This window comes from Barbus barbus (genome assembly GCF_936440315.1).
Source record: "Barbus barbus genome assembly, chromosome: 30".
NCBI classification, from domain to species: Eukaryota; Metazoa; Chordata; class Actinopteri; order Cypriniformes; family Cyprinidae; genus Barbus; species Barbus barbus.
The window spans coordinates 24,879,409-24,895,554 of record NC_136758.1 but is presented as its reverse complement, the minus strand read 5'-3'; the positions used below and the strand labels follow the sequence as shown (position 1 = coordinate 24,895,554).

The 16,146-nt window shown below is 37.3% G+C and overlaps 2 protein-coding genes across 2 annotated transcripts; one reads left to right on the top strand and one right to left on the bottom strand.

The window, feature by feature from the left end:
• The first annotated feature begins 3,111 nt into the window (after window positions 1-3,111).
• Window positions 3,112-4,734, top strand: LOC306849952 (complement component C1q receptor-like). Its single transcript, XM_079385344.1, has one exon. It carries the CDS (start codon window positions 3,137-3,139, stop codon window positions 4,271-4,273), a length of 1,137 nt encoding a protein of 378 aa, XP_079241470.1. The 5' UTR covers window positions 3,112-3,136; the 3' UTR covers window positions 4,274-4,734.
• A 1,728-nt stretch (window positions 4,735-6,462) lies between these two features.
• LOC306850379 (somatostatin receptor type 1-like) lies at window positions 6,463-7,566 on the bottom strand (the record flags this gene model as incomplete). The annotated part of the gene is made up of 1 exon (XM_079385981.1): window positions 6,463-7,566. One exon carries the CDS (start codon window positions 7,564-7,566, stop codon window positions 6,463-6,465), a length of 1,104 nt encoding a protein of 367 aa, XP_079242107.1.
• Between the last annotated feature and the right edge of the window lie 8,580 nt (window positions 7,567-16,146).

Below are 16,146 nucleotides of genomic sequence, written 5' to 3'. Positions count from 1 at the left end.
ATTAGGAGTGCTGCGATTGTTTAATTGCTTAAATGAAAGTGAATTGCTAGATTTAAAGAGTCTCACATTAGTGCCTCACATGCAGACAGTAATGTGTTAGATTTGAATAGTGCTTTATGCAAGTGCATTTGGAAATGTGTCAGAATTAATAATGCACCACTTTTTTAGTCCCGCCATACAGGGCACTAAATATAACCGGCATTAACGCAGACTGTCTTCTTTTGCAGCCAGTTGACCACTGAGGTTTGTTACCACCCTAAAAACATACTTGAAGTATGTACAGTATACAACAGGATGCTTTGCAATGCATCGGTAGTGCTTGCTTGAAAGTACTTGCAAAGAGTTTCTGATTCTGCTTGCTTTACTCTGTTGCTTCAGAGTTGCTTTACTCTGAAGTCTTGGCCTGACATTGCACACATGCTTGTAGACAGCTTGTGTAAATGTGCAGTGACTAAACTGGCTCTTTTTCCTCCTGCTAGTGAACAGTGCTGTATTGTGTAACAGATTTTCTGCGAGAACACTGATCTAATTTTCACACAGTGCTGATACTGAGACAAACACGATGACTCTTAAAGAGCCTCTGAAATTAAGAGCAATTATGTTCATGAAGATATAATTATCACATAATCATGCTGTTTTTTTATTATGAAATGAGCAAACACGAACATATAAAATGTAATATGGGGTAAAATAACATTTAAATGTAATAATACATGAATAAAAACAGAATGTATATTTCATATATAAACACAAAAAGGTTTCATGAAGCTACAATCTCATGCTGTATTTTAATTTACATGCTACAAAAATGACCAATTATGAACATATAAAAAGTAATAATAGCTGAAGTAAAAATAAAGGTTTAATTAAACATAAATTTTAATTTAATTATTAAATAAATAAATACATTTTAATAAATAAATATATACATACAAAAAAAAATTCAGCCTTTAAAATCAAGAGTTACTCAGAATTATAAAACTGAAATCTTACACTATATTTTGATTTCTTTTTAAATATGGACACATAAAATCTAAAAAATTATAATTTCCAAATTAATAGATTTGAGTGGTTTTACTAACTAAATACATGAATAAATAAATTTGAATTTATGTTAAATTCACAAAAACAAAAACATTTCAGAAAGAAAGAAAGAAAGAAATTTGTTAAAAAATGTTTCCTACTTAGACTGGGGAAAAACCTGTCATTCCCAAGAATTTACGTTCCACAACAGGATACCGAGATCTGTACGAAAGAAAAATGCCAAAAAGATCACTTTAATGTTTCTCCTAGACAGCAATGAGAATAAACAGAGACTTTTGCAGTTTTTAGTCTGACATTGTACCCATGGTATTAGACAGGTTGTGTTTAAAATATGCAATGTCTAAACCAGCTATTTTTTCCATCCTACAACATGTGTCACACTGACATCCTTCTAAATATTACAGTATAATTAATGTGCTCAATTACATGTTTTGATGGTGAGATGAAGGTGAAACTACACACCTGTCAAGTCAATCCAGCCAGGTGCTTGTATTAGCTGATGTAGGACTCTGTTTCCTGCTCAAAAGACCAGCATATGTAGTGTTTTTGGTGCTGGTCTACTTAAACAGCAGGTTGACTAGCCTCACCAGCTGTTGCACAGCATGCCAGTGCTGATCCACCATCTAGACCAGCACTAACCGGCAATGCAACTGTAAGCTGTTGATGTCAGCAGCGTTGTTACGATGTAAGCTGTCTGGAGCTGATGAGCTTCAAGCTACTTTTTTTTTTTTTAAGTTAGCAGTTTAACATTTCTTGGCATTCAATACTGCCATGGGTTGTATCTTTCAAACCTACTTTTAACTAAATCATGACTCACTAGCTGTCTTCCTTCAAGATGTGCCGTAGGAGGAATTCAGTACTAGAGTGTGTGAAATTTTTATAAATACACACATGCCACCTACTAAATAACAGTGTTGCATTGTGTAACACATTTTCTGAGAACATTGTTAAACTGAGACTAAGTTTAAAAAAGGTGTGTGTATATATAGTAAATATAATTTTATTATATTCGCGTTTTTATTTACTTATACTTTTTTATTTTATTCATTTATTAATTCTAATATCAAATTAGCGACAAACATAAAAAGTCAATAATATAATTATTGAAATGTACATTATATTATAATATTTAATTATAACAAATTAGCATAAACAAAGTATTTATAATCATATATTACATTTTGTATATAAACACCTGCATCACCTTCATTTCAACTTCTTGTTCTTTGGTCTTTCTTGGCATACTGGTAACTCCTTTCCCTCTTACTCATAATTCTATTTCCTGTCCTTATTCTCCACCCCCCTGACCCTCCAGACTGTAGAACATAAAATCAAGTGCCCCCTTCAACCTCACTTCCTGCCATTCATTGACATTTCCTCCAGGAAGCATCTGCTGGTCCGTCATGAAGCGGCCTGTTTAGAAGGATAGAATAATACTGTGTTAGTCATGGGACACTCAACGCCGCATTAGTCCCACGTGAGCCCTTGAAAACACACACTGAGGTCAATCAACACGCATTCGAATCTGACAGTGTTAAGTGTGACATGTAAAACAAAGGTATAGGACTACTGTAAAGCGCATTCCCAAATGCAATGAGCAATGCTTCCGGGAATTTTTTTTCCCAGAGTTTGTTTTGTCAAAGAATCCTGTTATAGACACAATGAGCAAGTAAAATAAATAGGAAAAGTCCTTGTCCAGTGTTACACATATCTTTATGATGGGATGCTAGAATAGGCAGTTATGATGTTTCCAAGGTATTGAAATCTAAAACCTTCAAGGAGGTAATGGGTGTTGTTGATCCATGCTTGGATTTAACGGATCCTGTGCCAAGGAACATAGGTTTTTCCCATCGGTTTGAGCTCATCTATCACTCTGCTGTGGGAGTTTGTGTATTATGCGAGCTTTTGTTTCAACAACAACCGATTTTGTTCATAGTTGCGATTGTTTTGCTTCAGCAGCACCACCACCCAAGAGGAAGTGAACGACTGTATCAAGGCTGAACAGACTTCCTGTGCTTGTTGTCTTGGGAGGACCTCACAGGGGCAGCTAAGAAAGCAGACAGTTTCATTTAGTTCCAGTCAGCGTGCAGACATGCAGCTCTGGACGGGATTATATTTTACGAGCTTCCTCAACATGGCACGTTGTTTGCTCGAATCGTCCTACACTGTTCATTTGAACAAACTCTCATTCGAAAATGCTCAGAATTACTGCAAACCTGGAAGTTTCCTGACCAACATTCCAAATGAGAAGGAAATGGACAAGATTCTGAAAACAATCTGGGATATGAATAGCAAACCCACCACGTTGTTTTGGATTGGACTAAAGAGGGATAAAGGCATTTGTGTTGAACAGCATTTGCCTCTTAAAGGATTCTTCTGGACGGTGGACAACAGCACTCATTCTGATGTTAAAACCTGGAAAACCAAACCTCAGGATACTTGCACAAATATTCGTTGTGGGCTGCTTTCAGTGGAATACAGTGACTCTGGTGCAAAAAGCAATGGGTTTGAGGATACTACCTGCAAAAATGATCATCCTTTCATTTGCAAACGAAACGTCAAGCTGGCATGTCCTCGTCCAGAAATACTCAGCACACGTGACATGACTGAGCCATCAAATGATCCGTACACACGTCAGATTGTTTGCCTTTCTGGTGCCAGGTTCAATCTGACATGCTCCAAAGATCTGGTTTGGACTCTGGTGGGCGGCAAAAACGTAAATATATCGCAACTCTGCCAGGAGTGCCAAAAAGGCTACAGGAGGGATGCATCTGGAAACTGTGTGGATGTAAACGAATGTGAAGAATCCAAACCATGCAAGCAAGGATGCCTGAACACAGAAGGCTCTTACAAATGTCTATGTTCGTACAATGACGATGGCATTTGTAATGGATCGTCAAAGCCGCCCACCACCAATCTGAAAAACAATGAATATTCAAAAATAAACAGGGGCAAATCTGTGCTAACTCAACCAACGTCTCTGCCTGATGATGCCAGAATGAATGAGACAGTTGTTCATACTGACAAGAGCGATGGAGACATTTCAAATATCGTAGTACCTGCAATTATAGCTCTGCTGATTTTCATAGTGCTGCTGGTGATCGTGGCGGCCATCGTGAAAGGATGCCTGAGGAGGAGATCCATAAAACTGGCCCAGAGGAAGGCGGAGGCTGTGGCTTTGAATGGATCCAGCTCCATGGAGAAGGTGAATGAAAAGGAGGAAACCTAAGTGGGAGAGACTGTGCAAATGTGAAAGATAATTCAATGTGACATATGCAGACTACAGAGGGTGCTTACTGCAAGATATTCCTCTCTCAGAACATTTGGGTGTGAGGTCTGGAGTCACAAGAGTGCTGTGTAATTACTGCCTTTGAATTTCATTTGCCATTTCGTCTCACAGTTGAAATCAGGGTCTTGTGGATTTGGAAATCCTATCTAGTCACATCTACGGTAATTAGATTTATTAGGAGCGTACTCTGTATTTGTTTACTCTTTCATAGCTGATATTTAAATGCACCTAAGTGGAGATGTAACAGCTGTAGAAGATATTGTGTTAATATTGCAATTTGATGTGTTTTCTAATTATATATTTCTATGTTTCACAACATGAAAGTTTCACACCTGTATTTTTAACTGAAGAGTTATATAAATAAAGACGGATGTTTAAGCTGCTGTACGCGGCTTTGAGTACCACACGTAAATGTCTTTATTATCTGACAAATATCGCTGAAATAGATGTCCTTGGCGTGACGTGAGATCATACTTGTTTTTGGGACTGCTTGTAAACAGCAGAAAGGACCAGTGACGCGTGGCTCCAGTGTGAGTTTAGTCAGGTTAGCTATTATTGTGCAGTTAAATGGTTGATATCAAGAATAGACATTTTTACTTGTAATAATTGTATTTCTGATATGTGAAATTGAAATTTCAACTAGTAAAAAATTAATTCGTCATATCAACAATTGATTTTGAATGGCAGCCTATGGTGACATTTAAATAGTGAAAATACAATTACAGATATCAACTATTTAATTCTTGATATAAAGAATTAGCATTTTAACTAGTGAAAACTGAATTGTTGATATCAAGAATTCATATCCTGAGAAGGAATAAAAGTCAAAACGGCTTGCCATAGACGAATTCCCTAATAAATTAAACTCCATTTAGAATTCCACGCCGCTGCTTCCTCAAATCTATTCCATTTGGCTCATTCAGAGTCCATATAAATTAGACTCCATTCCGTGTTTTCACCACTCCGCGAGTCAACAAAGCATCTTTTAGCACACCTGCTCAGATACACCTCCGATGCTTTATTTCCTACTTTACTTTGCGTTATTTTATTTTGATTTTTATTGAAAACAAATGGCTTTACGATGTGATATGAGATGTGAAAAGAGAGAAGATCGATTTCGGAAAAAGGCGGACGAACTCGGCTACGCGCTTAACCAACAACACTACTGGAAATGTTATGTAGCAGCCGTCTTTTTTAACGTCACTAAGTGCAGTCTCGAACATTTGCTCTTTTTTTTAATAAAGAAATGTAACATTAAATGTTAAAAAAAGTCACTGACTAACATCGACACGATCGTGCTACTCAAAACTTCCAAGTAGGGCTCGCTGCAGTCCACAACATCCAGGGGGCGTGGTTGGATCCACGTGTAGGGGGGGTGGAGATGGGTAGGTTTAGGGGTGGAGATGGTGTGGGTTTAGGGATCCGGGGGTGGAGATGGGTAGGTTTAGGAATCGAGGGTGGAGATGAGTAGGTTTAGGTATAGGCAGGTGGGAGGAGTTGGATCTGGATCCAACCACGCCCCCTGGATCTTGTAGGCTGCAGCGAGACGCTTCTCAAAACTTCAATGACTGCGGTGATGTTACATTTGCATTCTGCACTGCGATTGGTCTTCTTTCTTGCATATATTTGAATACTTAATATAATGACAATGCAAGGCAGTTCTAATTTCATTCCTGTGCACAGAACCAAAACATAAAATGCCAAAACTGTAACTCTGTTTTGTTCCTGCTTTGCAAGCATTGCATGCAAACTTCCTTCGGAAAATACAAATCTAGTTTTACCACATAATACACTGAGAGTGAATGATTTCCCCAGGTTTTATTCCATTTCAAATCAAACAACTAAATATTTGGCTGTGGATATTTCTTTTTTTATCTGTATGTCACACATTTTTCCCATATCGACACACTTTATAATAACTTTCATCAATAAGCCATTGAAAGCATTATATAATGTGCATAAAAGTTAATGCACATTCATATAGGCAAAAATGCACATTAACTACTAGCATTATATAATCTAATAATGGCGTTAACGAACGTTATTATGAAGTCTTACCAATACATTTCAACACAAAACACACACTGCAGTTACAACAGATAGAAGTCTTTATGCTGTAATACCGAGTCCTACAGCGTTGTAGTTCTGGATGTGCAGGTGCCATTCCTGTACGTGCTGCCCGATTCCAGATTGTCCGGCTGAAAGTCATCCACACTGTATTCTCGACTCTTCAGAGCCGTGGCATAGTAATCTATGGGCTCCTCCGTGGCGTTATCCCACCAGCGGAGGCATAAAATCCTCTGGAAGGAGCGTCTGAAGTTGTCCGACAGGAATCCGTACAGGATGGGGTTGGCACAGCTGTTGGCATATCCCAAAATCACAGCCAGCTGACTGAGGGTGGCATTGTGCTGCTGGACGAACACGCTGACCAGCTGCACGATGTGAAAAGGCATCCAGCAGATCACAAACACCGTCACCACCATCATCACCATCAGCGTGATCTTCCTCTCGGACTTTTTGCGCTGCTGCCAGCCCGCTTTCAATGCGACCACCCGCATCTTCACTATGATGAGGATGTAGCACATGCAGATGGCAATGACAGGGAAGAGAAAGCCCATCAGAAAGGCGTAGATCACAAATACAGCCATCCACTGACGCTCGGGCTCAGGCATCTGCATGTTGCAAGCTACCGATCCGTCAGAGTTGGGTGCAGTGGTGGAGAAGATGATGATGGGTAGGATGACCAGGATGGAGAATATCCAGACCCCCAAGTTGACCATTTTGGCGATGGTTGGTCTCCGGTACCGGGCTGCTTTGATGGGATGCACCACGGAGATGTAGCGATCGATACTCAACACAGTCAGACAATAGATGCTGGTGAACATGTTAATGGCATCAACACTTAAAACCAATCGACACAGGAGAGACCCAAAGGGCCAGTGGTGAAGTAAAGAAGAGGTGACTAGGAAAGGCACACTCAGCATGAGTAACTCATCCGCGATCGCCAAGTTCAAAATGTAGATGTTCGTCGCAGTTTTCATCTTCGCATACCTGAAGATCACATAAATCACCATCGAGTTCCCATAGAGTCCCACCAGACACACTACGGAATAGATGAAGGAGATGAAGATCGCGCTGCTGCCGTGAGAATCCCCGTTATGCGTCTCGTTGCTGGACAAGTTTAACAGATAGAAACCATCCTCCAGGTTCTTGAAGGTGTCGTTGGGCAGCATTCCGACACTGTTTCGAGCCTTTCTGTGGATTTCAAGTGTATAAATAGGCGCTCAGAAAATGCGCGCATCGATGCTGCGAGACTCCGGAAGGCGCATCCCGACGCTGCGGCGGTTTCAGCACCATGGACAGTTACTCCACATCCACATGCATCACATTCACAGACGTCACACGTGCAACGTGACGCCATCGGGTCCTAATGGATCTGTGACCGTGTTTGAGAAACAAAAATAGTTTCTCGACGACACCTAGACCTTCTTTCCAATGTCAGTATTAACTCAATATCATAAAAACAGACATTTTCAATATCAAACAGAGCAACTCGTACAATGTTTGGTCTTTCTTGTTGCATCCGGTAACTTATAACAACACTCAGCTTGATTTGCTTTTACTTGCTTTGGGTTTTTGGATCTTTAAATGCGGAAAAAAAGAGTAGAAAAAACTGACCTTTGCGTCTCTGGGGGAGATTTCATTACGGTCATGTCCTCGACGTTGTCACAGGACTACTCTAGAAATAATTGCGTTTATGAATATATTTATTAGAAACCCAACCCATGCCTTTGCAATGAGTTGCAAGCAGTCACACAGACTAGATGCTCTTTTTAGGGTTAAAACAAGTAGGCTTAGTTTTCACACTCAGGTGAGTTTAAAATTCATAGATTTTCTTCATGCCCTTTCCCTCTAAAATTGAATAAAACATGTTGTTCATCCTACGACAAAGAAAGGGCTTTTACAGAAGGTCCACGGAACAAATGAAAAGCTCAGTATTTTGAATCTGGAGTTATTCAGTTGAACCCTGATATAGGCATCTTTTGTGACTGTTGCCATAGTCTTTATATAGTTTTCCTATACTGCACAATGCCTTATAACAACACCAAAGCACCCGTGAGTGTGAAGAGAAAACTTATCTGTGCTTATTTCTGGCACCACCTAGTGATGGACGCAAAGCTAAAGAAAATAATCCAGCTTCAGTTAAAACTGAAAACTGTTTCAGGGACTACATAGTTTAGGCAAAAATACCAGGTTTCTGATTCACTACATTTAGAAGCATCTCTGAATATGTGTAAATACAATAAACAAATAAATAGATAAACAATTATGCTTAAATAAATGCACATGTAAATAGAGCCTGTTGCATCTAGTTCAGCTTTAACTGGAGAAAAGTAATATGCTAAATGCCCAATGAGTAAATAAAGAAATAAATACATATATAAAAACAACGAATAAATGATTAACTTGAGTCATTGAAAACAATTTTTGCATTGTTGCATTACACTATGTCTATTTGGTGAATGTAAATTTTAAAGGGATTACAGTTTTTCAAATGTAGTCAATAGGATTTTTAAAAATATATATATTTTTACATTTATAATTTAGCAGATGCTTTTATCTAAAGTGACAACACAATTCTTCATCCATATGATTTGTAGGAAAACATAACACATTATGTCAGAGGAGGCTGCAGGTGCAGAGTTTGGTGGATGTCGCTTGAAAAAAAAATTAAGTCTCAGACTAAGGACATTTTCGGAGGGGGGGGGGGGGCTGTAATTAAAGTTTGAAGAATTTCAGTTTGTTGTAACATGCCCACAATATTCTATTCATTTAACAAGAACCATTTCTCACCTGAAATAATTTTACCCTATTCACTCCCAAGCTGATACACTCCATCTCAAAATGCTCACACCTTGAAAATAGGATATAAGAATAGCAAAAACCTGAAACACTTTTGTCAGAATTTGAGTGATACCTCATTTTTTCTCACAGATGGATACTCGTGTTGTCCTTGAAATGTAATGAGCCCAGTCAGAGCACAACATGTGAGGAGCAGATGGCTGTCTTCACACTCTTCTCTCTCTCTCTCGCTGAACTGGAGAAGAGCCATATCATTCAGCAGGTGTTTCTCTCTTTCCGTCTAGTTAAGAGTCTTTGCACGGTTTCATATGAAGTGACCTGACTTCTTTAGGGCAAATATGATATCAGACATTAGGTAGATACAGCTGTCCAGGTCTGGCTATTAGGCTGCTTATTAAAAGACGTTCATTAATTAGACAAATTTAAATAGTTTTACAATCAAAACAGTTGGTAATTACAAAAACAATTATATCTAATGAACAAATATCTCACTGTGCTTAACATCTGATCTAAACCCTAAGTATTAAATTTATGCTATTCTGATATATAATTTCTAAAATGTACAAACTGCTCTCTATTGATTGCTCTCTAAACATCTCTCTCTCTATTGATGATCATTCACAAATGTAAACTGCAATTGCAAAAAAAATCATTATAATATAGTAGATGTTTCACCAGTGAACAAAACTGCCTGTCCATGAAATGAAGGTAGCGGCATCCAGGTTGTGTATTTCTGAGCTGCATGAATCAGCTGACCATCTGCTATTGAGATGAATGAGAAACTGCAGGTACTTTAGACCTCCTTAGCTGGCAGAAAAGAAAAAGCAAAGCAGCTCTTATGCAGTCTATTCTAAAGTCATAAGGTAAATACTTTTTTCAGTAAGGACACATGATCAAAAAGTGACCCCAAAACATTCATGTTACCAAAGATTTTATTTCAAATAAATGCTGTTTTTTAAACTTTCTATTCATCAAAGAATCCTAAAAACTGTATCACAATTTTTCACAAAAAACATTGACAAGAAATATTTCTTGAGTAGGACATCAGCATATTAGAACGGGTTCTCAAGGATCGTGTGACACTGAAGACAGGAGCAATGATGCTCAAATTGTTTTGCAACAGGAATACATTTAATTTTAAAATATTTAAAAATAAAAAATAGTTTTTTAAAATAGTAAAAAAAAATCACAATATTTTTGATTTTACTGTACTTTGTATGCAATGAATACAGCCTTGGTATGCAAAATAAACTTTTTTTAGAAACCCTAAAAAATCTTAGACAACAAACCAAGTTATGCATGGCATATTCACTCAAAATAAAATGTCATAAAATTATATTTTTAATGCAATGAAGCCTTTTCAACAAAAATATGATATACTTATTCTACTTGAATTTAGCTACAAACTAATTTATTATTAAATTAATTTAATATATAAAAAATAAAAATACAATTAATAAACTAAATTTAAATAAATAAAAACAAATAAAAAAAACTACAATTAAAATTACTACTTTATTTAACATATGCTAATGATATTTGTCTGGTGTAAAATAAGAAATAAAGAATAAAAGCTATGTTTTAATTTAGTAGAGTATTATAACAGATGGCTGGATGATAAAAAAAAAATCTAATTAAATTGTCGATCTGGATCTTGGTTTTCCACACATTCAATAATTTATTTAATGTAGTTTCAAACTCACATTTAACAAATTTATTTATTAAATTAAGACAAAAATGTTCAACAACTGTTTTGCATTAGCTAATCTAAGAAGGAAAAATCTAATTTTGATCATTCTCCGACCCTGAGCAGCATCTCGAGTCCTGAAGCTCCACCGCCGTTCTGTAGTCGTCCAGCGCCTGCTCCTTCCATCCCAGATGACCCCGAACATCAGCCCTCAGTTTATAAAGAAGAGCATCTCCAGGCTGCAGCATCAGAGCTTCAAGAAACACACACACACACACACACTCAGAGATATGTTAAAGCAAAATGTCACTCTCACCTTCCCCGGCAGTTATCAATCTGTCTCCTGTTTACACAGAGAGGTGTAGCACTATTTGTGTTGTCTTCACCAAAGCAGCTTTGTTCACAGTTCGTCTCTCAGCTCTGTTCTTCTCACAGAGAGACTGACGTTAATATTTGGCTAGAACACATCACCCAGTGCTTATTCGTGACTGAAACATCAGGCTGTGAGTGATAGCGAATAGGAGTACATCTACTTTTTAGTTCACACAAGAGGGACAATTTGCAAGCAGACGTTGTTTTGCTTCAAAGAGCTCGCACATGTAAAGACTTTGATTTGAGTGAGATAATGTAGAAAAACTCATTTTTAGGGTTTATAGGATAAGTGTTCAATGTGTCTATTTACGGCTAACAAAATTAGATAGTTTGAAAGCGCATGCTGGAATAGCAAGTGATTACTCCATTCACAGAGAACATACTCATTAAATAATGAGGGCCATCTGTTTCCTAATATCCCACCTGTTTCAGTTGCAGGTGGAGGGGCTCTAAGAAACTCTGGGTTTTTATATCAGAAATGCTTGCACATCCTTGTGTTCGACTTCATAAATATGCAGCCTGCCAAGAGGAAATCTATAATCGGTTTACACTGTAACCATAGTAACCACCTGTCTCTAGGTGTAGAGCAGTAAAGAGACATGGTTGCTGCATTTGTTTTCCTCCTGTGTCTTTTTTTCTTTTCCCCAGGCAGTCATGTGGCCAAACCCATCATGCTCTTGTCCTCTTGTGTGTGAAAGTGTGTGTTGAAAGCATTCATCTGCCTCTCTCTCTCTCTCTCTCTCTCTCTCTCACACACACACACACACACACACACACACACACACATGTTGGGTTTCCATGTTTTATGGGGACATCCCATAGGCGTAATGGTAATGGAGTCAGTCTTTGGACTTACATTTATTATTAAGTCTACACTACATTATGTTTTACACTACAGCTTGTTTAGGTCAATAACTGCCATTTAGACAGGAATATTTTTTTACATGCCATTTAGGGACAGTTGTGAGGAAAATTATTAAATAGAATAAAGATCAAATAAAATTCCTTGTGAATACTGAAAAACAGCCATAAAAATAAGCACTGATTTATTTTTAGAATAAATCAGTGTTCTAATGTTCTAAAAAAAACATTACCATTCAAAGTTTGTGGCCAGTATTTTATTTATTTATTTACTTTTATTCAGCAAGGATGCATTAAATTTATTGAAAGTGATAGCAAAGGCATTTATAATGCTACAAAAGATTAATGTATAAAAGATTCAATCAAATACAGCTATTTTGAGCTTTCTATTCATTAAGGAATCCTGGGGTAATTGTATCACAGTTTCCATAAAAATATTAAGCAGCACAACTGTTTTCAATATTGATAATAATAATAATAAGCTTTCCTGAGTAGCAAATTAGAATGATTTCTGAAGGATCATGTGACACTGAAGACTTAAATGATGCTGAAAATTCAGTTCTGAAATAACATTTTAAAATTCATTAAAACAGAAAATAGTTCTTTTTAATTGTAATAATATTTCACAATATTGCTGTTTTACTGTATTTTTGATCAAATAATGCAGCCCTGGTGACCATAAGAGACTTCTTTCAAAAACATTTAAAAAATCCTATAGCTAATGATTTCAATGTGCAATCAGACGGTCAATGAGTGGACTTGTGGGAGGTCTGACTATATAAGACTGTGCCTATAGCATGTGTATGACTGTCTGGATTTGTTGAGGATAAAGACAACTTTGCTATCTTTTCACCAGCTCTCTATTCATCATCTTGACAAAAGCCCTCCACAGAGATATCAGCCAGTGTTATCAGACGTAATTAAGTGCAGAAGACATCGAAAGTCGGCATGATGTACAAATCTCCCTGTAAAGTGATGAATCATTATTGGCATATTAATATCAGGAAGTTTCAAAGTTGGAACATTATAACCTTTCTATATATACGCCAATGAAATCAAGAAACACAATATACTCTGTAGTCAGCTTTTGGTCTTGCTGTATGATGATTAATGTGACCTTCAGTATTCATAGAGAGTTATCTGCGTACTACCAAATTAGTTGCAATTATCATTCTCATGTCAGCTTGAAATACAAATAAAAATAGAATTAAAAACAAAAGCCTAAATAAATCATACAAGTTAGTTTAGTTTTTGTCTCTACAAAGAATAAGTAACAAATAGAGCCTGTTTTATACTAGACAAAAAGACATGGAAAATAGTAATGTGAATGTTTAGTGCAAAAATCCTTAATTGACATGTACACTTCTAGTCAAAAGTTTTAAATAGTTAAAATTTGTATTGCTTCTGAAAGAAGTCTATTATGCTATTTGATTAAAAAAACTCTAATATTGTGAAATATTACAATTTATAATAACTTTTTTATTAACTGTGTTTATTATTATTAATGCATCCTTACTGAATAAAAGTATTTATTTTTCGAGCAGCAGACCAGAATATTATAATGGTTTCTGAAGGATCATGTGACACTGAAGACTACATTAATGAAATTTCAGCTTTGCATCATAGGAATAAATTAAATTTTAAAGCAGAAATCTATTATTTCAAATTATTTTATTATATTATATTATTTCTGATCAAATAAAAGCAGGTTCGAGCATCGTGACTTTTTTTTTCTAAAACAAAATCTTAATTTTTCCAAACCTTTGACTGGTAGTGTATAAATTGACTTCAGGGGACATAATGGTCCATGAGTGTAGAGTACTGCTCCTTTAATATAAGGTGGCAGTGAACTCTACGGCTCACCTTGCGTAAGGTCCTTTTCGGCTGATTGGAACTGTCTGAGAGAGCAGTACAGGTTGGCTCTGTTTAAGTAGGCATGTGCAGACAGCGGGTTGAGGCAGAGAGCCTCATTGAAGTCCTGCAGGGATGCTGGGACCTTCCGCAGCAGAGCGTGAGTGATGGCTCGGTTCAGGATGGCAGACTCATCTGAGGGGTCCAGCTCAAAAGCTCGGCTGTAGTACTCACATGCCTGTGTCGCAGAAAAAAGGAGACTCACTATATATCTCAGCGGCTCTCGTCTAGAGTGAATTGCCTCTGGTTTTACCTGCTCAAACTGTCCATTGTAAAAGAAGAGGTTGGCAGCGTTGAAGTAAGCGAGGGAATATTCCGGGTTGAGGCTGATAGCGGTCTGGTAGTTCTTCATGGCACTAGCTTTATCTCCCATGAACTGTTGGATCAGACCTCGGTTTGTGAAGAGCTGCTCTGCATGAGGGTTACACTGAAAAGGGCAAAGACAAGAAGAGATAATATAGGAAAAATTCACCAAAAAAAAGACTAAATAATTAAGTAAATAAATACATTCTGTTCCAAAAAATTTGGGGTTAAGATTTGTTCATGTTTTTGTCTTGTATGCTCACTAAGGTTGCAATTATTTTATAAAAAATACATTAAAGGCAGTAATATTGTAAAATATTACCACAATTTAAAAAAAGTTTTCTATTTTAATATATTTTAAGTGTAATTTATTCCTGTGATGCAAAGCTGTTGTTTCAGCATCATTACTCCAGTCTTCAGTGTCACATGATCTTCCAGAAATCATTCTAATATGCTGATTTGCTGCTCAAGAAATATTTCTTATTATTATTATCAATATTGAAAACAGTGCTGGTTCATGTTTTGTAGAATCTGATCATTTTTTTTTTATTCAGAATTCTGTGCTGAATAGTAATTTCAAAAGAACAGCATTTATTTGAAACAGGAATATTTTGTAACATTATAACTGCATGATCACTTCCTTGCTAAATAAAAGTATTCATTTCTTTTAAAAATTTTATTAACAACCTTTATAGCAGTGTTTATATGCCCATCTGTAGGCTGGTAACAGCTCTGCCTTCATACGCCGCCCAGCATTTAGGGCTCACCTCTACAGCCACAGTGAACTGATTCCAGGCTCTCTGGAAGAATCCCAAAACCTGCCGTAGAGGACAAGATATCGACATGGATTATTGGAAATCAATAGACTTGAGAGGCAACAGGCTGTCTGCAAGATACGGTTCCCTCTCCGGGGAAGAGACCGAGATAATGAGGGCCAGGATGAATACCAAAAGCAATCAGATACATCCTTGTTTGTTTCTTACTGTTGACCTGATTTCTGTGGTTTGTCTCGGGGCATTGGCCATTCCACACTTCTACACTTAATACACAAGAAAGGTTTCTTTTTAAAAAAGAGAACTGAGCAACAAAGTCAGAGATAGTGCATAGAGACAAAAGATACCAGACACACAAACAAAAGTTTTGAATAGAGGAGAATGTAGAAATTAAGATTACAGAGGTTAACGAGGTTACGATTTACCAAGCATGAATTATTTATTATGCATAATTTATTGTTATCTACATTTCAAGCATTGAAAGAGACCACTCAAATTTTTGTAATGCAAAATATTTTACTTGATCTGTAATTGAGGAATTCTAAAATAACTATGCTAATTGTGTTGTCAAGACTCTGTTGTCAGTTATGATTACTTTCTTGTGATTTAGTTTCCTTCCTATAACAGACAAATTTTGGACATGCTGGTTGTCTGCTGAGATTATTATGTGTATTGTGACAAGTGTCCCGAGCACCTATCAGCGTCGCCCTGGCAACGGAGGAGAAACACCTGCGCACAATCACCGTGGGCTGGTCGGCCACAGCTGAAGCCACTCGGGAGAGGGCTACAAAAGCCGCTTCGCCACACAAGAGGGTGAGACATGTCTCCACGAGGAAGCCAACTAAATGTGTACTTTTTTTCCCTTCAGCAGACAGTAGTGCGTGACCGACCAGCCCGACGTTTTGGAGCACAGAGCACGGAGCACACAAGTCAGAGAAGAAGGACGGACCACACAGCACGGGACTGGAGCACGAGACACGTTGGCACTTCCTTGCACTTTTGTTTAAATAAAATACACCCTCCAGGGTCCTTATTTCACCCGA